Below are 25849 nucleotides of genomic sequence, written 5' to 3' on the forward strand. Positions count from 1 at the left end.
TTGTGGCATAATTTTTTTTAATGTGCAAAGCAGCCTTTATTTCTTCACTATGCTGTAAACCTTGTCAACAAACAGTTGGATATGGCAGTAGAGCAATCGCTTGTAACTGGATTGCCTTCTCTACACAGGAAAAATTGACTTGTGAATGACTGCTATAATACAATAGCCAATGGGGGTGTGGCTGCATCCAAGGTGTCAGTTGAATATTATTGGCACAGTGTACAGCACAGAAGTGCAGCACAATAAAGAAATTACACATTTGATTGCAGAAAACAGGCAGATGCCTCTTACAGATAGCAGCTCCCTTTCCAGGGCCCATTTTCAGTGCATACAACTAAGGCCACATATATTGCAGAACAGTCTTCTCCTGCAGCAGTTCAATGTACTTTTTTATACACCCTAAATCAGGGGTAGTCAAACTGCGGTCCTCCAGATGTCTATGGACTACAATTCCCATGAGCTGGCAGGGGCTTATGGGAATTGTAGTCCATGGACATCTGGAGAGCTGCAGTTTGACTACCCCTGCCCTAAATTATTTGCCTCTTCCTTTAACCGATATAGCCATTTAACTTCTATATAAACTGGCAGGTGTTCCACCTGCAGGCTTTTGTACATCTTTTGTCAAAGGAAATTAAGAATGCACTTCATAAGCACCTTTCAAAAATACCAAACGACCTATCCTTACCTTCATTTTTTAAAACCAAGTCCCCCCCCCCAAAGAGCATCTTCCTTAAGAGTCAAGAGCAGCCATTATCCACACTGTTCAAATAAATGAATAAAAGCAGGTGCCTGATGCAGGAGCTCTCCTTTTCACTGCCATTAGATCACACCAGTGTCTCTCCCAGGCACAGCCTGCCAAGAGAAAGTGCCATCAAGTCCCTCTGTTTTGTATTTCTATGTATGCGATGCAATGTAATGCGATGCAGTGTTCTCCCCTCCTCTGGTACAAAAAATTCACCGTTGAGTTCTTGCGGCAATGCTCCTATTCTCTTCATGGTGTGTAAGGTGGCGGCTTTTCAAAGGGTGGGAAATACGGTGGGGAATAACGAGGAGGTGCTGTGGGAGACCACATGTAGCTTGGAGATGGCGATAACGATGGTGGGTCATCTGAGAGGCCAGAGGGTGTGGAGGCTGGGAATACGCTGGAATGCTGCAAAACATGAAAGGAAGACAAAGGCTTGGGTCAGAAGGAGCAACTACTTTGGTTTGCTGTTCGGTGACATGTCCCAATTTAGGAAAGGTACAACTAGGAATGAGAAAAGGCTTGCATGAGCATAGGAATGAGAAAAAGCGTTCGCTGGCAGGGGGCTCCTGGGAATTGTAGTCAATGGACATCTGGAGGGCCGCAGTTTGACTACCCCTGGTTTACAAAGTACTAGAAGCAGCAAAAGATAAGGAGGCTTTTAAGCTGTAGAAAGCTAGTCCATGTGAGATATATAAAAGGGAGAACAGGCTTTGGCAGATAAAATGCAAGTCTGTGATCAGACAAGCAAAAAGAGACTCTGAGGAACATACTGTAAAAAAACATGTAAACCAACAATAAAAATTTCTTCAAATATATTAGATGCAGAAAAACAGCTAGGAAGTAGAGGGGACCTTGGATGGGAAAGGGTAAAAATATTACTAAAAAATGACAGGCAAATGGCAAAGAAGCGGAATACATTTTTGCCTTTGTCTGAGGATGGGAGATTTATTCAAGGCGTGAGCTTTCGAGTGCAAGCACTCTTCCTCAGACTATGAACTGACCATCATGACAGTGGGAATATAGAAGCACTGTACCTGGAAGTCGTATGCCGAGTATGGTGGCAGATGTGGAGTGCTGTGATAATATGTATTATATGAAGTCACCTGGGGTCTTGAGTAATAGGACACTGTAGGCCGAGCATTTTCAACTGTACAATTAAGAGCAGGAAGTGAGGGAGTCTGTGAAAAGAACAGATAATAGAAAATCCATTAGCACATGGGTCCCGATATCCAAAGGAGGCTAGGATATTGCAAAAGAAACTGAAAAAACTACAAACAAATCCAATTCGGACTAATTCATTCATGGTTTTCAAAACAGGACAAGTGTATTAAAAACCAAATGGATATTCTGTTTGTTGCTTCCTGTTCACTTCAGTCCCAAGGCATCCACCTGTCAAAGAAGCCATACATTTTAAAAGGACTGATATATCAGGCACACATTAGGCCCAATCCACTAGAACTTTATCCTGTGCAAGCTCCAAGGAAATTAATGGGAACCATTGACATAGCTTTCATTCATTAACCATCTTCAAATACTTGAAGGGCTGTCATACAGAAGATGGAGCAGAGTTGTTTTCTGTTGCCCCAGAAGGTTGGACCAAAACCAATAGGTTGAAATGGGTTCTGCTTCTTTGGAAGTTTTAAGCAGAGGCTAGATAGCCATCTGACAGAAATGCTGTTTTTATGCATTTAGGCAGATTGTGAGTGGTTGATCAGGAAGGGATGTGTCAGTGTTTGCTTCTGGTGGCCTTTCCTTGAATGCCCAAGGAATTGCTGATCACCACTGTGGGACGGTAGATGAATTTTCTCCAGGCCAGATTAGATTCTGAAGATTTTTGGTGGGGGATTAATTGGGCATGAAGGGGTCACTGTGGGTGGGCAGGTAGTTGTGAGTTCCTGCATTGTGTAGGGGGTTGGACTAGATGACCGTGGAGGTCCCTTCCAACTCTATAGTTGATACCAATGGGACTGCAGTGTTAAAGTGGTTACTCCTATTAGGTTCCCAGCTACCTTGATGCACTTTCATTTCCTTACCATATCTTTAAAGCCAGCAAGGATTGCTGCTGTGATGATCCCCAGAAATAAGCCAATGATGTTCAGTATGGTTGCTGACCACAGCAAATGGTAAAGATGAATGATGTCTTGGCAGCTGCTGACATCGATGTATTCATAGTAACCACCAGAAATCTCCACTCTGCTGAATAGAGAAATAGCAGGTTTAAGAACGCGACACTTGCAGAATGCCTGATTAACAAGAAAAGAAAAGATAGAAAAAGAAAACTGCACACAATGCATATTGGGGGTGGGGGGTGGATACTCCCTTCACATAAAATTAATACATGGTGAAAAATGAGGATGCTTTCTCTTGCATTCTAAAGTATCTTTGGGGAACCAGAGTGATTAAAAGGTGTCAAATTAAGACCTAGATTAGGCAACGAATGTTTAGCAGGATGGATTGCCACCTAAACCCATAGCCAGAGAAAGTTACAAAATCATACCGGAAAACCTAGCTATCAAACACACACGAACAACCACCTCCATATTTATGGAGAGAAAGAAAAGAAGAATGGAAGGAAGAGCAGGAATATTTGGGGGGAGAGAAGGGGCATCAGAAGATAAGGGTAGAGAAAGGGAGCAAGAAGAGAAGGGTGGAAGTTAGAAGAAGGCTAGAACCCTGAGAAAGGGGTGGAGGAAGGTGAGGAGAAAAGGGAGAGATTGGTGTCAAAATAAAGATCTAAGATTTAAAAAATTAAGATGAAAAAACCTAACACTGCCATCTACTCTCAGCTTGCAAAGTCAACTGGACTTCTTGCATCGGTTTGAGTGACATTTGGGCCTTGCTGGATTCTATATTTTTTTCAAATGGTATCTTCCATTGTTTGCTGCTTCTTCCCAGAATGCAAGTGCTGTAATCTAATATTTACACCAATTAAACTAGTGTCTGTGAACCTGTCAGTATCTAACACCATTGACTGACAAGAGGAAAAATCTTTCTTATTTTTTTAACATTTAGCCTGATGAAGAGCTCTGATGAACTCAAAGGCAGGCACAGTGTTTTGTGTGATTCTGGATGTGTCTTCAAGGTACTGCATGGATTTTACTTCTTGTTCTGGATTTTGCATGGGCCAGTATAGCCATTTACCACCTTTTCCTCAATAAGCCAAACCTCAGTCCCACATTCTGATCTCTTTCCCCATTTTTATGTGAGTGGAAGGTAAACAGGTTTATGGCCAGGATTAGGGTGAGAAGAAAGGGGAATGTTCTATGCTACAGGAAGATCCTGTTAACTCCTTGCCACTAATTTCTCTTACTCACCTTCCACAATTATACAAGTCACAGCAGAAACAGGTGTTGGTTCTGATCTTAGGTGTGCAGGGGCCACGCTGCTGGAGAGGGCAGACTGTCTGTGTGAATACAGAATGAAAAAATTCAGGGGGGGAAAGCACATTTTCAAAGGGATGGTGGGATAATTTTAATTGCAATTTCAGTCTGCTCAGGGATAGTTGTCACTAGGCTGTTGTGCACATAAGAGGAGGGCAATCATATGGTTGAATAGTTTTCCACACACAAATTATATCCATGCACACAGAGAACCAGCATGTCAAGCTAGAAGTTCTTCCCCTTACATGCTAACTTTCTGAATGTAAGGAACAGCATCCAGCTATTGTTTATTTCGAAAGATGTATGTGCCACTTTTCTTAACCACCAGGCTCCAAGTGTGGCAACCGGCAATAAAAACAAACTAAATAACCATAAAATGTCCAATAAAACATACTCGTGTCCCAGCCAACAGCCATAAAGCTAGTAAAACAGCGCTAAAAAAGAGAAGGGAAAAGATAAGAGCTAGTTTTTATTCCCCGCTTTTCACTACCCGAAGGAGTCTCAAAGTGGCTCACAAACACCCTTCCCCTTCCTCTCCCTGCAACAGACACCCTATGAGGTAGATGGGGCTGAGAGAACTCTAAAAGAACTACTCTAAGAGAACTGTGACTAGCCATGGCCATCAAGATGGCTGCATGTGAAGGCGTGGGGAATCAAACATGGTTCTCCAGAGTAGAATCTACGACTCTTTATCCACTACATGTACTGGCTGTCAAATAAATCAACCATCTGCCTCGATAACTAAGAAACAGTTTCACCAGGTGCTGCTTGAAGCTAAAAATATCAGGCGCCAGGCAAGCAGATCACTTAATGCAAAGCTACTATCAAAAAGGCTATCCATCTCTGGCAGCAAGGGCGCCATCCTGCAGTCCTCCACCCACAGTCTGAAAGGGCATAGCTCAGACATACATCCACCTCCTGCTATGCTGTTTGTGAGAAATGGGCTAATTGGAGAAGAACCGGAAAGGCGGGATCCTGCAGTCCAGACAAGCAGCACATTTGACAGTCTGTTCGACCAACCTGGACTTCCTGCTTGATTGTGTCATGGCAAATGATGGGAGACCACTGCAATTGCTCACCTCTGGTGGGGCTGTGCTTTTTGAAAAGTAGTGGCAGCGTCCTGCATATAGTGGCCTAAGATCCTGTAAAAAGAAACAGAAAATGTTGTTGGGTTGGTTTTCCCACCTAAAAATAATGAGGAAAATGCAGTTCCAGGCTGTGATATGTATATTGTGGGCATTTGTCTCCATATGACCCATTATGCACGGGGGGTTTAGCGCACATTCGGGGTGGAATGGCGGCGACTAAAATCACGGATAACGCACGGAGCCGGCTGCAACCGGCTGCAGCTTCGGTGCATGCCGCCGAAAAAGCCGCGTCAGTGAAACGCGGAAGAAAGCGCAGCTTCCGGGTGAGCGGGGCGCAACCAGAAGCAGCGCCCGGATCGGCGCGTGCATAATCGGTTACTCTGGGTTTTGCCGCCGTCGCATCCCGCCCCGTGTATAACCGGTATGCGTCGCGTCTTCCCCCTCCGCGTTTTCCACGTGACCCGAAATCGCCGTTTCGGCGGCCGTGCATAATGGGCCTATATGAATTCCACTTAAATGGACTCCGGGGAATGGTAGAGGACAGGAAGGCCTGGAGGATCATTGTCCATGGGGTCGCGATGGGTTGGACACGACTTTGCACCTAACAACAACAACAACAACAACAATGATTTCCACTTTTGAGGCGAGACTTTTGTTTTGCATTATGCCTTGCCCGTTCCTATATTAAAGGAAATTAGGTTTATTGGTACAAATATATTTATAAATTATTTGGATGAAGGCTTAGAGGGGGTACTTATTAAATTTACAGATGATACTAAACTGGGAAGAGTAGCAAACACAACAGAAGACAGAATCAGAATACAGGATGATCTTGATAGGCTCAAGAAGTGGGCTAAACTGAATAAAATGAAATTCAATAGGGACAAATGTAAAGTTCTGTATTTAGGTAGAAAAAACCATATACGCCAATACAGGATGAGTGAGACTTGTCTTGGCAGCAATATGTGATTCTGTGAAGGTTCAAGGGGGTGGCAGGTTATAGTGGATGAGCGATAGGGTTGTGAGTGTCCTGCATAGTGCAGGGGGTTGGACTAGATAACCCAGGAGGTCCCTTCCAACTCTATGATTCTAAAAGCTAAGAGGGCCACTAAAAATGACATTGCACACTTATTGCCCAATGTGGTACAGTCCAATCTACCAATTCTACTGCTAGATCAGGCCTTATTTGGCTGTCTGTCTCACTTATGGGGTTTCACCAGGCACTGCCAACATAAAAGCAAGCAGGTTTTCAGAACCCTGGAAATGAAAAACGTAATTCTTCTTTCTTTTCCAAGAACAAGCAAGACACTGGACTGTGAACCGCATGCTTCTTTTCGGCACTCTTGTGGAATCATAGTGCACACACAGCTCTGCTGACAGGTTAAAAGGGAACAAGGTAACTGGCACACAGATCTACGTGGACCATACTTACAATGTGTCTAGCAGCAAAGACGCCATCAACAATTGCGCAGCAGAAAGCAGCCAGGACTCCAAAACTGATGAACACTATGGACGCCACCAGCTGCGGGAAAGATAAAGCTATGTGCAATAAACTGTGAGCTGAGACTTCCACTCACAGCAGGAGCAGGTTTATTAAAACAACAATAGGGATGTGCATGATCAGTTACTAATAGAGCTTGCATATTGCCCTTTCCTTGTTCTTGCGGTCCACGAGCAACTTAAGTATGATGACCCCCTAAGAATAACTCTATGTGAGGGCCCACTAACTACACAGCACTGCAGAACCCCTGGAATTGTGAGGTCTGTAGCATATGCTTATGGACTATGTTTCTTTCTCACTTCATTCTTTCAATGCTGCTAATTCATTTTAGGTTTCCTATTGGGTCTTAAGAGAAAATTTGCACACAGGAAGGAGGGAGGGAAGAGGGTATCAATTTCTGTATGCATGGGATTAGGGACAGAGCATTGTAAAAATGATCCCTCCAGTGCAGGGGTTCTCAACCTGGGGGTAGGGACCCCTTTGGGGGTCGAAGGCCCCTTCACGGGGGTTGTGGCACGGCAAGCTGCTTGGCCGGGGGGGGGGGCACCATCCACACAACAGCCCTGCGGGGTAGATCGAGATAGAGCATTCATCTGTCTGGAGCAGCGGAAAGGAGCGAGATCAGCCTGGTGGGACAAGAGGCAGAATTTAAAGGAGAAACCTTGGGGGAAAAAACAATTTATATACAATCATGAACAATGGATCTTCATGCCATTGGTCAGTTTTGGTTTAATTTCTGTGAAAGAAAACTTGCAGAATTTAATGGCTGGGGGTCACCACAACATGAGGAACTGTATTAAAGGTTAGTGGCATTAGGAAGGTTGAAAAACACTGTTCCAGTGGAAACCATTCCCAGAATCTTTTCTGAGACTGCAGGAATGGACTGGAGTGTGTGTGTGGAGGGAACAGGAACATCTCCACAATCAAGAGGCCTAGTAACATAGTTTTTTAAAAATATGAGAGAATGGAAATAGGAATGCACAAGATTCCTTTTTAAGAGCCAAATTGTATTTAATTGCAGTTGCACAGAAAGCTGTTGCTCTGCCCCTTAGATATTCTCCAGTCGTTAAAAGTACATTGTGACGCTTCCCTCTGTCCTCGTTATGAGCTGGACAGCTTCCAGAGCCAGAAAAGCAATTTTCACCTGCGTCCTGCATGATGCTGGAGAGCCACGTGGAAATATTGGACCGAACTGAGCTACTTACTTTAATGAACTTCTGCAATAGACAGTGCTCCATCTAGAGGCAATCCTCCATACAGAAAGTTACATCTTATTCTACTTCAGTGGGAAAAGCTTCAAATGGGTAGCCGTGTAGGTCTGAAGTAGCACAATAAAATCAGAGTCCAGTAGCACCTTTAAGACCAACAGAGATTTATTCAGTGGGGGAAGTAATCCAAGGCTGGTTAGGTCACGCCTCCCCTTGCTCAGGTAGGGCTATTCAAATTCAGATGAATCTGTTGGTCTTATCTGGGTGGCCAAGGCCTGGCGTCTCCAGTTTTGGATAGCCCCTTCGCTCAGGTAGAGAAAGCTCGGCTACTTCCTATGTCTCTGAGAGGGCAATTGGGTGTATGTTTTTGCTTCTCACCCTGAGCTTGGGCATGGCTAATGAAGAAGAAGAAGAGAAGAAGAGTTGGTTCTTATATACCGCTTTTCCCTACCCGAAGGAGGCTCAAAGCGGCTTACAATCGCCTTCCCTTTCCTCTCCCCACAACAGACACCCTGTGGGGTGGGTGAGGCTGAGAGAGCGCTGATATCACTGCCCGGTCAGAACAGTTTTATCAGTGCTGTGGCAAGCCCAAGGTCACCCAGCTGGTTGCATGTGGGGGAGTGCAGAATCGAACCTGGCATGCCAGATTAGAAGTCCGCACTCCTAACCACTACACCAAACTTGCTCTCAGCCCTGGATGACTTCCCCCACTGAAGTAGAATGCAACATTGGTCTCATCTGAAGGGTTCTTCTCTTCAGTGGGGCAAAGTAATCCATTTCCCACCCTAGTGACACAAAAATAAATGGCCAATGTATACAGAGGTCCTCCACACAACTGACCGGCAAAGGTTAAGAACAATAACAACAATGCCAGTGGAGGTTCACCCGGCAACTGGAATCATCGGTACTAACTGGCTTCACACGTTGCCTCTTCCCACAATCTGAGTACAGAATCCAGAATGGGACAGGCAGTTCGGGTGATTGAGTGAGGAGCTTGAGAACACTGGAGAGGCCAGGCCTTGGCCACCCAGATAAGGCCAACAGATTCATCTGAATTTGAACAGCCCTACCTGAGCAGGCGGAGGTGTGACCTAACCAGCCTTGCATTACTTCGCCCCACTGAAGAGAAGAAACCTTCAGGTGAAACCAATGTTTCAATCTCCACTGTGGCTGACCAAACCAAAGGCTGTGCCTGAGAGTTCCTGGAGAACATTGGGTTCTCCTCCTTGAGGCGGCTTAGCTTCGGCTACGGGGAGTTACTGTTATTTTCTTTGCTTAAGATAGCACTGTAAGGCTCAGTAATATGTGCACCTTTGAAATTGTTCCTTTGAACTGGCTAGGATGAACCAATATTCAGGAAAGGCAGACCATTCTTCCAAACCTTACTGCGGATTCTAAAGCTGAGGGAAAAACCAGTCAGATCTGTGAGGTCACAAGCAGTGATGGAAAAGGGGGGCACTGGGGAACACGGTCACATCAGAAAGTTTGCGACAGAAAATGGCATACAGGGGCATACATTTTTGAGTGAGAGAAGAAGTTCAATGCTCTAAAAAACATTTTGCCTTTATCATACCCAGCTGATGTGCAATGAGTACTGCAAAAGATTCTAGGGCACTTTCTATGGCACATATTCAGTTCTCAGAGAACTGACCAGGCTTCTTGGGTTTCACAGTTACCGTAGATCAACAGGGTACTCCTTAAATCACACCCAACACTCCATGTAGCTGATCCGTGCAGAGGGGGAAAATGACAGTGGACCATGCAGTCTCTCAGGAAAGTCTTCCTCTTCCTCAGCAACTTTAAAGCACATTTCCAAAGAACCACTGTGTTCCCATAATATAGTTTTCAACCCACAGGTCTACCGTATACTGAATTGTCTGGATAGCTGCTGGGTTCTCTGCTTAACAAGAACTTTAAAACCACACCCAAGGGTCAACTTTAAGTCATGCCATAACTTTAGGAGGGGCATGAGTGGAATGCTGGATGGCTGTAATACTATCCTAGCTCCGAGGGAGCCTGCCACTGCTCTATCTTATCATAAACCAGCTTCAAGGCAGTCACAGGAATATTTTCAAGAGATGAGATTGGCCTGATTCTTAGGTTGTCCTAGGAATGTTTGAAATAGGGAACTACCTGGGAGTGACGTTATGCAGTTGTATTCCATTCTGCAAAGGGGTGGCAGGGCAGATACAGGAGGTAATCATGGCTGAATATAGACTGAATATAGAAGGTAATCATGGCTGAATATAGACTGAATATAGAAGGTAATCATGGCTGAATATAGACTGAATATAGAAGGTAATCATGGCTGAATATAGACTGAATATAGAAGGTAATCATGGCTGAATATAGAATATAGACTATTTTCTAAGCAGTAACTAACAACTGTGGCACAATAAAATCAGAGTCCAGTGGCACCTTTAAGCCCAACAAAGATTTATTCAAGGCGTGAGCTTCCGAGTGCAAGCACTCTTCGTCAGACTATGAACTGACCATCATGACAGTGGGAATATATAAGTAAGCCAGTTTTGCCTGTTCCATCTTGCCAAAAGGAGGAGGATAATTCTGCCATACTTCTGTATATGATCAGAAATCCAGAGAAGGAACTAAGTTTTTTTTATTGGTTTGAATATGGATACAGAAGACAAGCATACCAACCAGGTTTCATGATTTCCATTCAGAGAGTCAAGGGTGCCATGAATATTGTTATTTATTTAATTTACTTGATTTGAATACACAGGAAAGAGACATAGGTGCTTCTGTGACTAGCATAAAGGGAGCTCACTGCAACTCCTTAGCTGTTTCTTGGTAAACCAGGCTTTCTCAACCAGGGTTTTGTGAAACCCTTAGGTTTCTTGATGGCCCTAGAATTGTTTCCTGAATGGGTAGGAGAATTAATTTTTGATATATTTTTTAAATTTCTTAAACTTTTATCAGGTAATATGACCATAGATGATCATGTCAACCTGCCCCTCCTCCCAAATGGCCAATGATGGGCTTGGAGGGGCTGGGAAGGGGCCCTGGGTGGGTGTGTTTGCTTTCCAACAATTGTGCCACTTCTGGGGTTTCTTGAAACCTAAAGAATGTTTCAGGGGTTTCTCAAGGGTGAAAAAGTTGAGAAAGGCTGTGTAGATTAATAAAACAAATACCTTTGCAACCATTCAACTTACCATTTGCTTTTTATTTTCTATCAAATTCGATCCAATAATTCCAAGAAATGAGCCCAGGCCAAGCTGAAAAGGAACAGTTTGCAATGTTTACTGCTACAAGTGACCCATTTTAGCTGCTTAGCAGACAAACAATTAGAACCAAGACATTTAAAAAGTAACAGTGTTATTCCAGCCTTTTAACTTAGAAGATTTAAAAATTCCAAGTAGAGAATATTTTTTAAATTAATAACGGGATCACTGAGGTATTGTAATGGTATATCAGGGTTTTTTTATTGCTGAACATTACTGCCTACATGTCATGACAGCATCATTTACAAATGTGTTTGTCAATAAATGTATTATTAAAGATTGATCCTGCAGACACTTATTTGAGTAGCTCAAGCCATCTGAAAGCAAGCTAGCTAAGTCGAGGGCAAATAAGAGAATTTTAACTTTAATCTGGGCTTTCATCGTCAAAAATCCAGAGCTAATACATATGAATGTATTTGGTGGGTGAAGGACACATCTCTTGTGGCAGTTGTGGGGCTAACAGCTGATTCTTGCTCTCTAGGGCAGGTGTAGTCAACCTGTGGTCCTCCAGATGCTAATGGACTACAATTCCCATGAGCCCCTGCCAGCATTTGCTGGCAGGGGCTCATGGGAATTGTAGTTCACAAACATCTGGAGGACCACAGGTTGACTACCCCTGCTCTAGGGCACAGTATAGGATTGTACTCTGATACAAAAGAAACTGAGTTCTAGTGATGGAGGTCTGCCCCATCATCTGCAACAAAAGCTGTGAAGAAAGCCTTTATTAATCCAGGAGCACCAATGCATGTTGCTTCAACAAACAAACAAAAACACCAAGAAAGGCACAAAGCAGCTGGTACATGCAGCTATGCCAACACAGACCTAAGCCAGCTAAGACCTTCCACAATAGGTTCTGATTTGCTTCATAGGAAAACAGAATAGGGTTAGATGCTTGCCTAGCAAAATATGGCACTGTACATATTGTGATGCTCTATACTAGCCATGACACGTCCACGCTTCTCATTTAGTCTGGAATGGTCAGTTTGTTACATTTGGTTTTTGCAGAGAATCGAGACAGTCCTGCTCCCAATTAAATTCAGTGCATCCTTGGTGCCTGTCACTTTGTTCCAGACTTGGTTTATGGCAGTTTCTGCAATTACAAAGCAATATTGAATGTTCTTAGGACTTCTGACCTTTTAAACTCTGCTGATTTGCTTCAGATCTGGTTTCCTTATCAATTCTGCTATTTCATGCTAACTTTTGGTGGATACAGTGTTCCTGAATTAATTACCAATTCTTAGCATTTTTCTCAGCTGGATTAAAACCAACATGAAAAAGAGACTACGCCTAGGCCCCTTCATAGTCTTTTGTTCAAGCTAAACCCAGGCTGGCTATAGCTACCAAAGTAATTCAGTTTGAAGACTCACCATGTGAGTGTGCAACCTTACAGGGTGGATGGGTTTTGTTTACTGCCCCAATCCTTTGACATTATGAATCCACAATATGTGAATGTCACATACAAAAAGATAAGGAATAAATAAAGCATCCAACGCCACCAGGACCAAGAACTAATACTTAGTGATCAATCCAGGAATCCTACAGCCATCATGAGTTATCAGGAAATTACCAATTATTAAACAGAGAAACAGAATGGACAATTTAAAGGAACAGTTGCAAGGAGAAGTGGAGTGTTTGTTGAACAGAATATATTTCCCAGGATGGTCATGTCTGCATTTTTGTGTGGAATCTAGCACTATATTCATTCTGCATGCTGTTGACTGTAGAAGACTGATTATGCATGGTGGCAGCTGTGCTGGGCCGCTGCTGATTCCATGTATGCATGGAAGAAATCCCCTGGTGCACACTGTCCGTCCCGAAGCTATCCGTGCACATGCACAATTCTGGGGCGGGTGAGTTCCACTGTCTTTCATGGTGGCGGCAACAACAGGGTGGGTGTGGGCATGTTGGTCCCAACGCACGATGGTGGGAGAGTGGCATGCTGCTCTCCCACGATCATGGTGGTGTGTGAAAATGCCTTGTTCGGCTCTGCAGCACTGCAAAGCTGAATGGGGCGTTTTGTGTCCCTGCAGGGACACCATAGGTGTGTGTGTGTGTGTGTGTGTGTGAGTGTGTGTGTGTGTGTGTGTGTGTGTGTGTGTGTGTGTGTGTGTGTGGGAGCCAGGCCTCTTTCCTTATGTACGGACCTGGCCCAACCAGGCCTCTACTGGCCACCATGGCAAAGAAGAGAATGTGGAAGGATTTGGGTTCCCTTGCAGTGGGACATCAGAGGCCCTAATGCGAGCCAGGACTAAGAGGGGACCCGGACGGCATCATGCATAAGTGGGGATGAGCTCCACTGTTATGCATGCGCTGGCCTGGCCTGCCCTTCCCTGTTCATGCATAATCAGTTGAAGAGGAACAACTGAGCAATGCAAAAGGATTCATGGAAGCAACCTCAGAGACGGCTTCTACAGAGTTATTTGCACATTCAACGTGGTATAATGATAATACTGATGATTATCCTAACTCATTTTTCCTACCCGTTCTTATTATGCTGGTCAAAGCAATTACTTGCACATGCAAATAAGTCTACAAAGATGAATCGCCACAAAACAGAACTTGCATATAACATCTAATATTTATTCAAATTCAGTACTTCTCAGGGGAGGGAATCAAGTTTACATATACAACTACCAGTCACAAAGAGTAATCAGTAGGTGTGCATGCACATCTTAAATGCCTGTCATTATGTTATCTACCAGAACCATATGCCAATTCGGTTAAAATCCAGAGTTGTCAAGGTTGCTAGAGGCTACCTGTCTATCAGGTGTGCACAAGGTGAGGGACAACGAGCCACATGCTTCCTCCAGCAGTATCCTTGCCCCTTTAAGCAGACCACCAAGGAAGATTGGGTTGGTATGCAGAGGAAGCCAGTGGTAAACCATCTCTGCTCATCTCTTACATCGAAAACCCCATAATCCTGGTGTTGCCATGAATTAGTTCTGACTGAATAGCAATTATTACTATAACCTCCTCTCTCTCCATAGCCTCTCTGTGACTAATGTGCTCTGTTGAATTTCATGCCACCTGACAATAATTCTATCTCATTTCCTCCCTTTTATGTGAACTGAATTTATTGTTCTTTTTATAGCATTTTATTTTAAGCCTTTTAAAGAGAATAATTTGTTATTGAAAATAAAATCTCTTAATGATTCTCAAATAGAGGAATAATAATGACAAACAGCAAAATTCTACAGACACATGCAAACACAGAGCCAGTATGGCGTAATGGTTAGAATGGAGGGCTAGGATAGCCCAGGTTCAAGTCCTGATTCAGTTCTAAAGTTCACCAGGTCTAACTTATCTCCCCAGGATCATAATGAAAAAACCCAGAAAACCACATGACACCTTGAGTCTCATATTCAGTTGAGAATTACTGATTCTGAGTCTAGTTCGTGTCTTTTCACATTTTAGAATACTGTTAACTACTTCTTCAAACACTACACACTCAGCAGAGTGATTGTTAAGCTAGTCAAAGGATGCTAAAATAAGGGATATGTGCTATCTTAAAGATGTCTTTCTGCAACTCAGAATGTACTGTCCAGAATCTCATTAACTTGTTAATTGTAATGGACCAAGTTAATCTAAACTTATTGAAGCTACCTTGCACACATCAGCTACTAGTTGCAGCCTGAGATTAGGGTTGCATGCGCTGATATTTGAGGAGCAAATGCTTGAATCACCCTATTTATTTATTTATTTATTTATTTGTTTGTTTATATACCGCCTTCCCCTGAAGGTCAGACCAGAATACAGAAAACACAGAAAACAGTACATGGAACTTAGCTTTTCACAATAACAATAACATTGATATTAAAGTATAACAGAGGTAACAGAGTATAACAATGCAAACAGAACCAGAGCAGAACACATGGGTGGGTTTCTGGGAGGGAGGGAACAGAGGACCTGTAGATGTTGCTGGTATTGCTCGGTCTCAACCAAATGCCTGGTGGAAGAGCTCCTTTCTGCAGGCCCTGTGGAAATGTTTTAGCTCTGTCAGGGCCCTGATTTCCTCCAGGAGCTCATTCCACCAGGTGAGGGCCAGGACAGAGAAAGCTCTGGCCCTGGTTGAGGCCAGGCGGGCTTCTTTAGGGCCAGGGATCATTAGCTGATTGATGGTGGCAGACTGTAAAACTCTTTGAGGAGCATAGGCAGAGAGACGGTCCCTCAAGAGTTACTTAGAGTTAGACTTGAACAGAGATGCTGTGGAGGAGTTCCCTCTGCAATTCTGAGAAATGAGAGCAAAATCCTTTTGTTCGAGATAATAATAAAATGGAAATAACTGCTTCAAAGCACATCTTTATTGCAGGGAGAGTGCAGAGATATAGAGAATCCACCAAATGAGAAAACGCAACTGTTTGAAGTATATGCAAGACAGCCCAATATTGACTTGGTATTTTCCCAGATGCACAATGCTATGTCAGGTTCATCATTATTCTCCTGTGTAGTCCCACATGGGGCCTGCACAGGTGTACAGATCAGCTGCTGGAAGATTTTTAGCTAGCTTAGAGGGGTCCCTCCAATCAGAGCCCATCAACTGCTCGTCATCTAAGCGGTTACATGTTCTGAATGGTTCCCCACCTCTCTCCTCAATTATCCCTTTGCTGCTACTTCGAACATTTATGCTCTGGAGGTTTCATGCTGGGCTGCAGGCTGGAGTTTTAGTCATGGCAGGTTGCCCCACCTCTTCCTGCACTCACATGGGGGAGCATTTGGCCCGGTGTGCCTCATCCATCCCTGATTTGTGCACCTGCACGGGAGCTGGGGCAGCAAATTTCCCAGTGCATAAATGGTCTTTAAGAGAATCGTTCTTTTGTTATTGCTTGGTTTTAGTATCCTTTCCTCATCAGAAAATTATTCTAGTGGTTGAACATGTCATTGTTTTTTTTTAATCAATGAAATGTACTATGAAAATGACTAGGACTTACAAACATTTAGTCTGCTTTATGTACTTAGGTAAGTCCCATAATATGGGGGCCTGCACTGTATTGTTGTTGGTGTTGTGAGACATTCAGTGGAGTCTGACTCTTGGCAATCCCAGGGCACAGCTGTTGCCACACTCCCTGATTCCTCACTGCCTCTTTCAGCCATGCAATGTTCTGGCCAGTGTCTATTTTGATTGCGTCCAACCACTGTGGCCTCTGTCAGCCTGGTTTCCTTTCTCCACTGACCAATCCTAGAATAATTGCTTTCTCCACTGAACTGGATTGCATCATATGGTCAAAGTAAGTGAGCCGAAGTTCCGTGATTTTGCTTACCAATGACATATCAGACTTTATGCACTATAGTATTTTCTTGTTTGTGACTTTTGCTCTCCATGGAACCTACAGAAGCCTTCTCCAACACCAGAGTTCAAACAAATCAATCATTTTTTCATCATCCAACTTTCACAGCCATAAGTGGCTACTGGAAATATGATAGATCTAACTAATCTACATTTGGTAGTGAGGCTTATGTCCTTGGCTTTCCATGTTTGGTCAAGCTCATCATTGCTGAGTGACCCAAAGCAATTTGATGTTTTATTTCCATACTGCAATCGCCATTCACATCAATTTGTGATCCAAGAAAAATGAATTCTTGAACCCGTTCCATCTCTTTACCATCAACTGTTATTGTGATATGTCTGTTTTTTGCAGTGGTCATTGTTTTTGTCTTTTTAGTGTTTAAGAAAAGGCCAATTTTTACTTACTTCATTGACCTTTATAATCAGCTGTTCCAGGCCTCCCTCAACTTTTGAGAGGAGGGTAGTGTCATCAGCATACCAAAGATTATTTATATTCCCTCCTCCGATCTTCATTCCAGTGTTTATTTGAGTTCAGTCTCTCTCAGAGCTCTCAGCCTCACCTACTTCACAGGGTATCCGTTGTGGGGAGAGGAAGGGAAGGTGATTGTAAGCCGCTTTGTGACTCCTTTGAACAGTGAAAAGCGAGGTATAAAAACCAATTCTTCTTTTTCTTCTTCAACTACTACTACTACTTTTTCTACTAACAGGACAACTAGAACATCTACAGTTATAGGTAAGTACAACCTGTTTTCACTGTGTATTTCAGCCACTTCATTTAATTAATTAATTTATTTATTTATTAGCATTTATATACTACTCTCCCCGAAGGCTCAGGGAACTGAAGGCTCAGTGAACCATACAAAGCCAAAGGAACTGGCATGAAGACCAGTGATCATGTTACAAGTTCAACTGCTAAGTAGCATAGACATAATGGGATATCAGCTGATGCATACTGCATTGTGGAGATCACAGATATGATAGATATGTGCAGAACACTTCTGTCATCTCATGTCAACCACAATGTTCTTAATGGATTCAGTGCTGCTTTCAGCCATGAGGTGTGCAATAAGCAGGGCAGAATAATCAAGCATGGTAGATGCACACATGAACCAAGTCAAGTGTCTGTTATAGTCATGCAATTTGGGATCACTTTTCATATTCTGTGCTATCCAGTATGTCAGCATAAGTCTGATTGACACATATACATTCTTCACTTAGCTGTAGAATTCAGTGATGATGTATGTATGAATTGGCCATTGCAGGTTAATTGCTGTAGATATAAATTTTGTATTTTGCTCCTGTGAAGTCAGAAACTATAATTGTCACTGCAGACAGGTCACCCAAAAAATCATCATGCACTGGGTAAACTGAAATCAGCTTAGGGCTGATCCTGCGTAGAGCAGGAGGTTGGACTAGATGGCCTGAATAGCCCCTTCCAACTCTATGATTCTATGATTCTAAATATCTACATACAGTGGTGAATGACTGTTGACTCAAAAGAGATATTCCTGCCTTGACATTTCCCATATTGCTGGTTTAGCAGCAAGTTTCTAAGCCAAGATGTTTTAGGAGGATCCCATTTATCTCCAGTCACAGCAGATTTCATTTAATTGGATAAAAACAAACATGCCCCGAGATAAAAAAGAACCGGGGCTTAAATTTGCTAGGATCAGCCTAGTAAGAGGAAAATCCCACTCTCTTTCTGCATTCTGATGGATCAAATTGTCTAGCATTTGATGATGAAGACAACACTAATGCAAGTGGAATATGGGAGAAATACAGTGTGTAGATAAATTCAGTGGTCACTTGCTTGTGTAAATAAACCATCGGAGATTTAACACCGCAAAAAGAATGTCCATTTTAGCTCCTGCCTTCCAATGGAGTCCATTCAGACACCCCTCATCCCATGTATGCTACCCAAGCATGGAGAACTTCTGTGAACCAGACCCACACAAACCACAATGAACTGACTCCACTGAAAGGCATGAGTTTTGAAGTGATTCAGGGAGCAAAGATACTACACTGGTGACAGTCCCTTCACCCACATGTAAGTCATTTAACTGCAGACAGTAAGCGATGAACACAGATGTGTGAACTGATGTGTCTAAGGAAACAGAACATTCAACATGAATAGATGCAAATGAACAGACATAGATGCTTAAAAGACATCGTCATCCTTTTGGAAAGTATGCTGTGACTTCACAGGCAACAAAGCTTCTGGACCTACCTAGGAGTTCTATACTTACAATAACCCCCGAGTAATAACCTCCAACAGTCACATTTTGGGTTCTCGTTGTAGCAGCAAGACCAACCGTAAGAATTAATATAGACACAATGAGAAGAGTCACCGTTACGTAGAGGGAATTTCTTTTTCTTCTATTGAAAGACCCTAGAAACACACATACAAGAATTGGCTATTTCTATCAGTGCGGAGAAGCACAGCTTACCCACTCCCATGTTTACTCTGCTTATCTGGTTTCTCTGTCCAGATCATACAAGACGGCTCATTTTAACATTCTAAGTCCAATACAAAGGCGAGAACTAGGTTTCAGCCATTGCCCTCCTGTCTTTCATAGTCTGTAGATTTGCTGCCTAATGATGCAATGCCTCGGGAAGTTCTCCTGCAGAAACCCTGACAGAACAAAGAGTAGCCGCATAAGAACATAGCTATGCTCTCATGTAGTGTCCATTTATCCTCAACAGACAAGTTACAGAGCATAAGAAGCATCCCTAGGAATTTCACAATTAAAAAATATCCTCCTAAAATAGTTGTGCATTTTGGTGGCCTAAACAGAGCCTGCAAACCACATATTATGCCCTGCTGTGTATGCTTGACAATGTCAGCGAGTTTTTCAACACATAAACTGTGGGTGGGCTGCCACTGGATGGGGGGGGGCATTTGGTTTGGTGAGCTGCAAGACTGCTTTTGCACCACAATGGCTAAATTTTTCGTGCTTCATACTAATAAATCTACTCTCCCCTCAACCTTTACTTAAGTGCAATGTCATCCAGGGCCCATTCTGCACACATTGGGTAATGCACTTTCAATGTGCTTTTGCAGCTGGATTTTCCTGTGTGGAAATTCTACTTCTGTGCGGATAATCTACTTCTAAAGTGCACTGAAAGTGCATTTATCCAACGTGTGCAGAATAGGCCCAGGTCTGCATTAGTTTGCTGGGCAGAATCGCAGTCAAAGGGTCACAGGCAAGTCCACCTTCACCAGAAAGCACTGGAAGGCAGCAATTGATACACAATAACAGTGAGTTAAGCATTCAATTGCTGGTCAGCTGGTTACCCTCAGTAGAGATCATACTGTGGATGCCAATGAGGGCACTGGCCAATCACTCACTGTCCACTAACACAGCACTGATTGAGGCAGTTTTCTCTCCCCCACTGTTGCTACTTGGTGCTTACCATGTAGCATCAGCCATCAGTTCTGGCTCGTGAACTTTTTTGCCAAAATGTGTGTGTATAGAGGGAAAGGGAAAGAAAACATTAGGATCCTGTAAACACCCTTCAGTTATAGGTAGCAAGCAGGTACACTATTGGTGGGAAGATCAAGCTTTCAGAAACAGATTGTTTTCCCAAGATGTTGTCAGTCAAGTCTGGCCTTCCTATGGTCCAACCTTCTGCAACCAAGGCTGTTCCAAGAGTTTAACAGAGGACACAAACTGGCTAAATCAGAATTTTCAGCTCATTCATTTGAGTCAACTCTAAATCAGACTGGTTCAAAATAAAACCCAAATTTAACACAAATGCCTTTTAAGAGATTTTTAACACCTTGATCCCCACCGTAGTATTATGCTGCCTGCCAAAGTGTTTCCCGGCAGCCACGTAATCCTTCCTTGAAGCAAAGAAACTAGCCCCAGCTCTCCTCTACTTCACTGGAAAAGGATGTGCAGAAGAGCTCAGGAGGCATCGCTTTAATGTCTCTTTGGGTCACCCATTTGGAGAAGTGCCTCCATCATAGGAGGATGCTTTGCCTGAAACATTTTGTTAAACAGTTTGCAGTCCTGTCCTCCCAGCCATTCTGTTGTGGCACCATCTACTCTACCTGTTCTCTAGATTCCAAAAAGACCCTCTGGTTCAAGTGAGGTGGGAGACTTTTGCCTTGGACGTCCAAAGAAAACACTGAGAAAAAGCAAGCTTTAACCGTGTATTACAACAAACCAGGAGCAGTACCATCCAAATCTTTATTTACTTTTCTGCATTTGCTTGAGGCCGACTGACCCCTAACATCTACAGGTCCCCCCCCCACCCCAGACTGAGAGGCTGAACCTACCAAGGGTGTGTCAAAGTTATTGTTGTTGAAATACTGTTCTAGTTCTAGTTGGTATGTTATTGTTGTTATATTGTTATATTGATACTGATACTGTTTCCATGTAAATTTTCTGAAATGATTTCTGTAAACCGCCCAGAGGGAAGGGTGGTATAAAAATTTAAATAAATAAATAAATTTATATTCCTCCTTTCCCCCCCCCACTTTTCTCTCATGGAAATGAAAGTGACATACACAGAATTCCTAAGAGCTTTTTCATCTAGGAATTGACCAGACCCTGGTCTGTTGATCTTCTGTACATCCTATGCTCTGCATCGATACCTTGGGACCATAAATATGACACAACAGGTCATGTATGAATATTTAAACTATCAGCCAAAGAACATCGGTGTGCAGAAATACAATTTTGCCCAGCATTTATTGACCTTTGTTTCTGGAAAGTTCAGGGAACTCAGCCGGCCAGAAAGCTATCGAGATTAGTGTTCTCGCCTATAAAAAGGCCAATTGGAAATCCTTTCATACTTGCTCCTATATCTAGCAGTGCTTTCCTATGCAGAATTACACTCTCTTAAATCCTCTGTGTTCAAAAGGACAGATTTCACTGTGACACACAAGTCATACAAGCAGCAGTGCTTGAAGGACAGCATCATCTGCTTCCTCCATGCTTTTGCTCTTGGGACATTACAGCTGAAATCCTAATGAACTGGGAAGGGAGGCCAATTGCAAGCAATGCAGTGACAAGTTAAACCATGGTTTAAATCAATGCTTTAAACGAATATGCCCTGCCAATAAGGGTCTATGTTCTGTCTAAGTGGAGTAACCAAAACAGGAGCGTTGAGACTCTAACAAGATGGTGATCTAACCATCTTCCAGGTAGCCTTCCCCTAGCTTAAGTGGCCATTCTTCCAATGTGGCTCTTCTTCCTTAGACTAGAAGAAAACTTCAAACTTGTGAAGTATAAATAAGGAATGAATGTTGCTCAGAGGAGTGGCGGCGTAGGGGTAGGTCCATCCTGAGGACAGCAAGCATGGCAAGTAGGTGGCATTTATCTTAGAGGTCACAAGTTATGCAGCACTTTATTACTGTCACAAAGACTTTTAAACTGTCTCTGTTCAGCTACACCTTTTCCACTCAAGAAAAAAGAACAAGCAATTCAGCACTCTCTTTTACTAGAAAGCACAGTGAATGCACAAGTCTTCCACTCAGCTTTGTCTCTGAAAAATGGAGCCATATTGAAGCAAACCTGCAAAGAAGTCAGGTCAGCAATGCTTCAATGGGTATGTCTAAAACTAAATCACACATGGATGCAATAAGGAAGGCACATCCCACATTTCAAAGTTCACTAAAAACAACAACTTGCATTTCATTTGAATAAAAAAACTGTCTTGCTGGTTGAGTGCATTTGGCTCGCCACTTTGCTTAGTGATTTCTACACCCACCCCAATGAAGGGGCAAACAGAACACAGTAGGGACACTTCAATGCTAAAATTATTGTGGGGGTTCTTAGCAGTTATCTGAGAAAATAAATGGATGCACACTTCTATGTACTCCATCACAAGCTTCCAGGAGATGAGGAAACCAGAGGCAATGTTGGGTCCATTCAACTCTTTTCTTTTTTTTTTATTGGCGGGGGGGGGGGCAGGCAGAACATGGTCAAATTTGCATCCTCATTAAAAAAAGAAAAAGAAGCCTGCTGCCATACAGCCAGTACGAAACACTAGGGACTGAACCAGCTTTTGCAATCACCGACACAGCCTATTTGATGTACTAGTATGTGTGTGAGAGTGTTGGTGTTTTCAGTTTTCTTTTGCAACATTTTCAGGCCACCTTGGAGAATTCATCTCTGCTCCATCATTTTAAGCTCTAGAGAGGCCTTGCAAGCCGGACTGATTTAAGCAGTATTTCTGCAGCCTACTGTCACCCTCACGACAACATTCTCTAAGGCTGCCATCTTAAGCATACATCCTTAGAAGCAAAAGCCCTTTTAAAGTGAAAAGACCTTCTCCACCCCATTACACAGGGTGAAGATGAGGCTGCTTTTAAAAACGAGCAACAACAACAACAACAAAAGGTAGGAGCAATTTCAGATTAACCAGGCCAAACCGGTGTTCTCTAGCAGCAGTCCTAAATGTGCTTAGTAAAGAGAATGAGCTAATAGACAGGGGGAGTCAAACTGCGGCCCTCCAGAGGTCCATGGACTACAGTTCCCATGAGCCCCTGCCAGCGAACGCTGGCAGGGGCTCATGGGAATTGTAGTCCACGGACCTCTGGAGGGCCGCAGTTTGACTCCCCCTGGACTGGGGTTTCCTCCCGATTTAGCAGGCACTAGGTTGCCCTACCTTGCCCTACTCTAATCACTCAACCGGCCTGGCGTTGACATTGCAAGGAGCCCCCTCTGCCGCCACCCCTTCGGCCCCACAGCGGTGGCATAGACACCAGCCCCCAGCGCCCGAGGGAAAGGAGCCGAGCTATGCCGAAGGCACTCGGGCCGCCTGCCCTCTGGCTACGAGCGCTCGCTCGGGAGAGGAGGCAGCGATGGCCCGGGGGAAGGGGCGGCTGGTGTCCCAAGGGTGAGTGTGGGTGGGTGGGGGGATGAGGGCAAAAGGTCAAGGGCGACCCCTGCGACGGAACCCCGCGAGGCCCCCCCTCGTGGCGCCCAAAGCCACCCACGGCGCGCCCGCCGCTCTCCCGCCAGCCCGAAGGCGCACAGAGCCGCCCTTCCCGAATCCTCTCCCTCCCTCCCTCCCGCCCCGCTCACCCATGGAGTCGGAGAGGGGGATGGCGCTGGGACGCGGCTGAGTCAAGGCCTGGCGCATGGTGGCGGCCTGGCAGGCAAAGGGGGCTTCGCGGCACCTCCTCCCACCCCGGCCGAGGCTCCCGCTCCAGGCAGTAGCTGGAGGCGGGCGTCGACGCTTGCGCACGCCGGGGAGGAGGGCGCGTCCCGTGCGGCTCCCTCCCGCACAAGGGCAGGCAGAGGGGCTTCCCTCTTTCTGCTCTTCCCACGCTTTGGCGCCTCTGGCGGGCCAAGCAGCCGCTCCTGTGGGGCGTGGGCAGCCGGGATCCCTGCTGGCTCCGAGCCAGTCTCGGAAAGGGAATTCCCGAGGCTGAGACACCCCCGAGTTCTCATTCGGGGTGGCTACTGAAGAGCCCCCAGGTCGACTCGCAAATTAGGCCCAGGCAGGGAAGAGAAGAAGAAGATGAAGAAGAGTTGGTTCTTATATGCCGCTTTTCTCTACCCGAAGGAGGCTCAAAGCGGCTTATAATCTCCTTCCCTTTTCTCTCCCTGCAACAGACACCCTGTGAGGTGGGTGAGGCTGAGAGAGCCCTGATATCAGAACAGTTTTATCAGTGCCCTGGGGAGCCCAAGGTCACCCATCTGGCTGCATGTGAGAGAGTGCAGAATTGAACCAGGCATGCCAGATTAGAAGTCCGCACTCCTAACCACTACACCAGGGGTAGTCAAACTGCGGCCCTCCAGATGTCCATGGACTACAATTCCCATAAGCCCCTGCCAGCATTTGCTGTCACTGCACTACACCAAAGTGCATTGTAGTGCACTACCGCTGCACTACACCAAAGCCCACTTTCCCCTACTCGAAGGAGTCTCAAAGGGATTTACCACTGCCTTTCCTTTCCCCCCAGTATTGAGTCTGCCAGGAAAACGTGAGAGGGCGTCACCCCAAGAGTCAGACATGACCCGGTGCTTGCACAGGGGATACCTTTACCTTTAACCACATAAATTCATTTAGCTTTATAAGAGTCTTGTGCAATTAGTGGGAATAAACTAATTCTGATGTATTTTAAGCCATTGATATCCCCAATCCTAGCCAAAAATACAGCCTGTCTCAAGTCATATTAGATATGCATTAGATATGCAAGAAGGGACTTGTAGGATGGCTTGAAGGAATTTGGACTATCTTCTCTAATGAGGTTATGCAAGAGGTAGGTAGGGCAAATGGAAAGCCATAGAGAAATTGAGCCAGTATCTTAGTTTGATACAACTTTAAGGCTGCTAGAACATAAAAGCCCCCTTTAGAACTTATGCACTGTAGAACATATGCACTGACCTTTCAGTGCTTTCGGTCATGGAGTAACAGTGTGCTGCCAGGGATCCTGAGGCATGAAAGACAACCTCCAAATAGATTCAAATGAGTAGCCATGTTAGTCTGAAGTAGCACAATCAAATCAGAGTCCAGTAGCATCTTTAAGACCAACAAAGATTTATTCAAGGTATCTGACGAAGGGTGCTTGTACTGGAAAGCTCACAAAGAATAAATCTTTGTTGGTGCTACTGGACTCTGGTTTTATTAACCTCCAAATATTTAAATTTGCTAACCTGCTGTATTCTATTACCCTCAGATCTGACATTTTAGATGCCTGCCTGATTTCATCACTTCAGTTTTATCAAGATTAATTATTAATTGATCCTCCTCACAGTATACTGTAATACTCTTCAGCATTCTCTGCATCTCTATAGGTGTTCTGGATAATAGAATCACATAATCTGCGTACAACAGTATGGGTAGATGACAAGAAGCCAGTTTTGGTGGATGAAATCTGGGGTTCTTCACATGTTTCACCATATCATTTATGTAATAGTTGAAAAACATGGGGATTAGGAGACATCCCCGTTGAATGCCTTTATAGGTCAGTGAGGTATCCTCTTGTACTGTATCTTCCTTTAAATGAAGATTGTTCACATACAGCCCATATCAGAAATAAAAGCCTTTTGTGTATGCTGGAAGATTCCAATTTTTGCCACAATTTGTGTCTAGAGATAAAGTCAAAGCTGCCCTTAACTCAATAAAGGCAGAATACAGGGAAGCTGGACTCTTTGTGGTGTATTTTCCTGTCATACGCTGTAGAACCAAGGTGTTCAGTTGTGATAGCACAAGTAAGGTGGAGTGATGTGTAGCCTACCTTGGTTGATCATCAGATCTGAGTTTTCTCTTAACTTCATAAACATCAAAAACAACTGTATATACATTTGCTCATCAGCATTTCCCAGTTGGTCAATTGCGTTAAAACATTGTGATCAAGAGAGCCGCCTTGTGGCCAAACCATGCCATTTCCCAAGCTGTATCAATTCCGTGCATAGTCACACAACAATTCGCGTCTATTGTTA

General features: G+C 44.1%; 1 protein-coding gene across 2 annotated transcripts; it reads right to left on the reverse strand.

The window, feature by feature from the left end:
- Positions 1 to 23744, reverse strand: TMEM255A (transmembrane protein 255A). Of its 2 annotated transcripts, none has more exons than XM_077308437.1 (9): positions 23483 to 23744; positions 18692 to 18834; positions 11093 to 11155; positions 6646 to 6735; positions 5205 to 5267; positions 4060 to 4148; positions 2779 to 2938; positions 1780 to 1923; positions 1 to 1150 (listed from the first exon to the last, which is right to left on the reverse strand). In XM_077308437.1, exons 1-9 carry the CDS (start codon positions 23538 to 23540, stop codon positions 992 to 994), a joined length of 969 nt encoding a protein of 322 aa, XP_077164552.1. In that variant the 5' UTR covers positions 23541 to 23744; the 3' UTR covers positions 1 to 991. The 2 variants fall into 2 exon arrangements, with proteins under 2 accessions (XP_077164552.1, XP_077164550.1); XM_077308435.1 differs by having other exon boundaries at positions 2779 to 2941; positions 23483 to 23738.
- Positions 23745 to 25849: the final 2105 nt, after the last annotated feature.

This window comes from Paroedura picta, chromosome 13, assembly GCF_049243985.1.
Source record: "Paroedura picta isolate Pp20150507F chromosome 13, Ppicta_v3.0, whole genome shotgun sequence".
NCBI lineage: Eukaryota > Metazoa > Chordata > Lepidosauria > Squamata > Gekkonidae > Paroedura > Paroedura picta.

Coding starts and splice junctions, on each gene's coding strand:
- TMEM255A (XM_077308435.1), bottom strand. CDS start 23,540: ATGCGCCAGGCCTTGACTCAGCCGCGTCCCAGCGCCATCCCCCTCTCC. Junction 6,736..11,092: donor TAGAAAATAAAAAGCAAATG/GTAAGTTGAATG, acceptor TCTTTCCCGCAG/CTGGTGGCGTCCATAGTGTT. Junction 5,268..6,645: donor TCTTTGCTGCTAGACACATT/GTAAGTATGGTC, acceptor TTCTTTTTACAG/GATCTTAGGCCACTATATGC.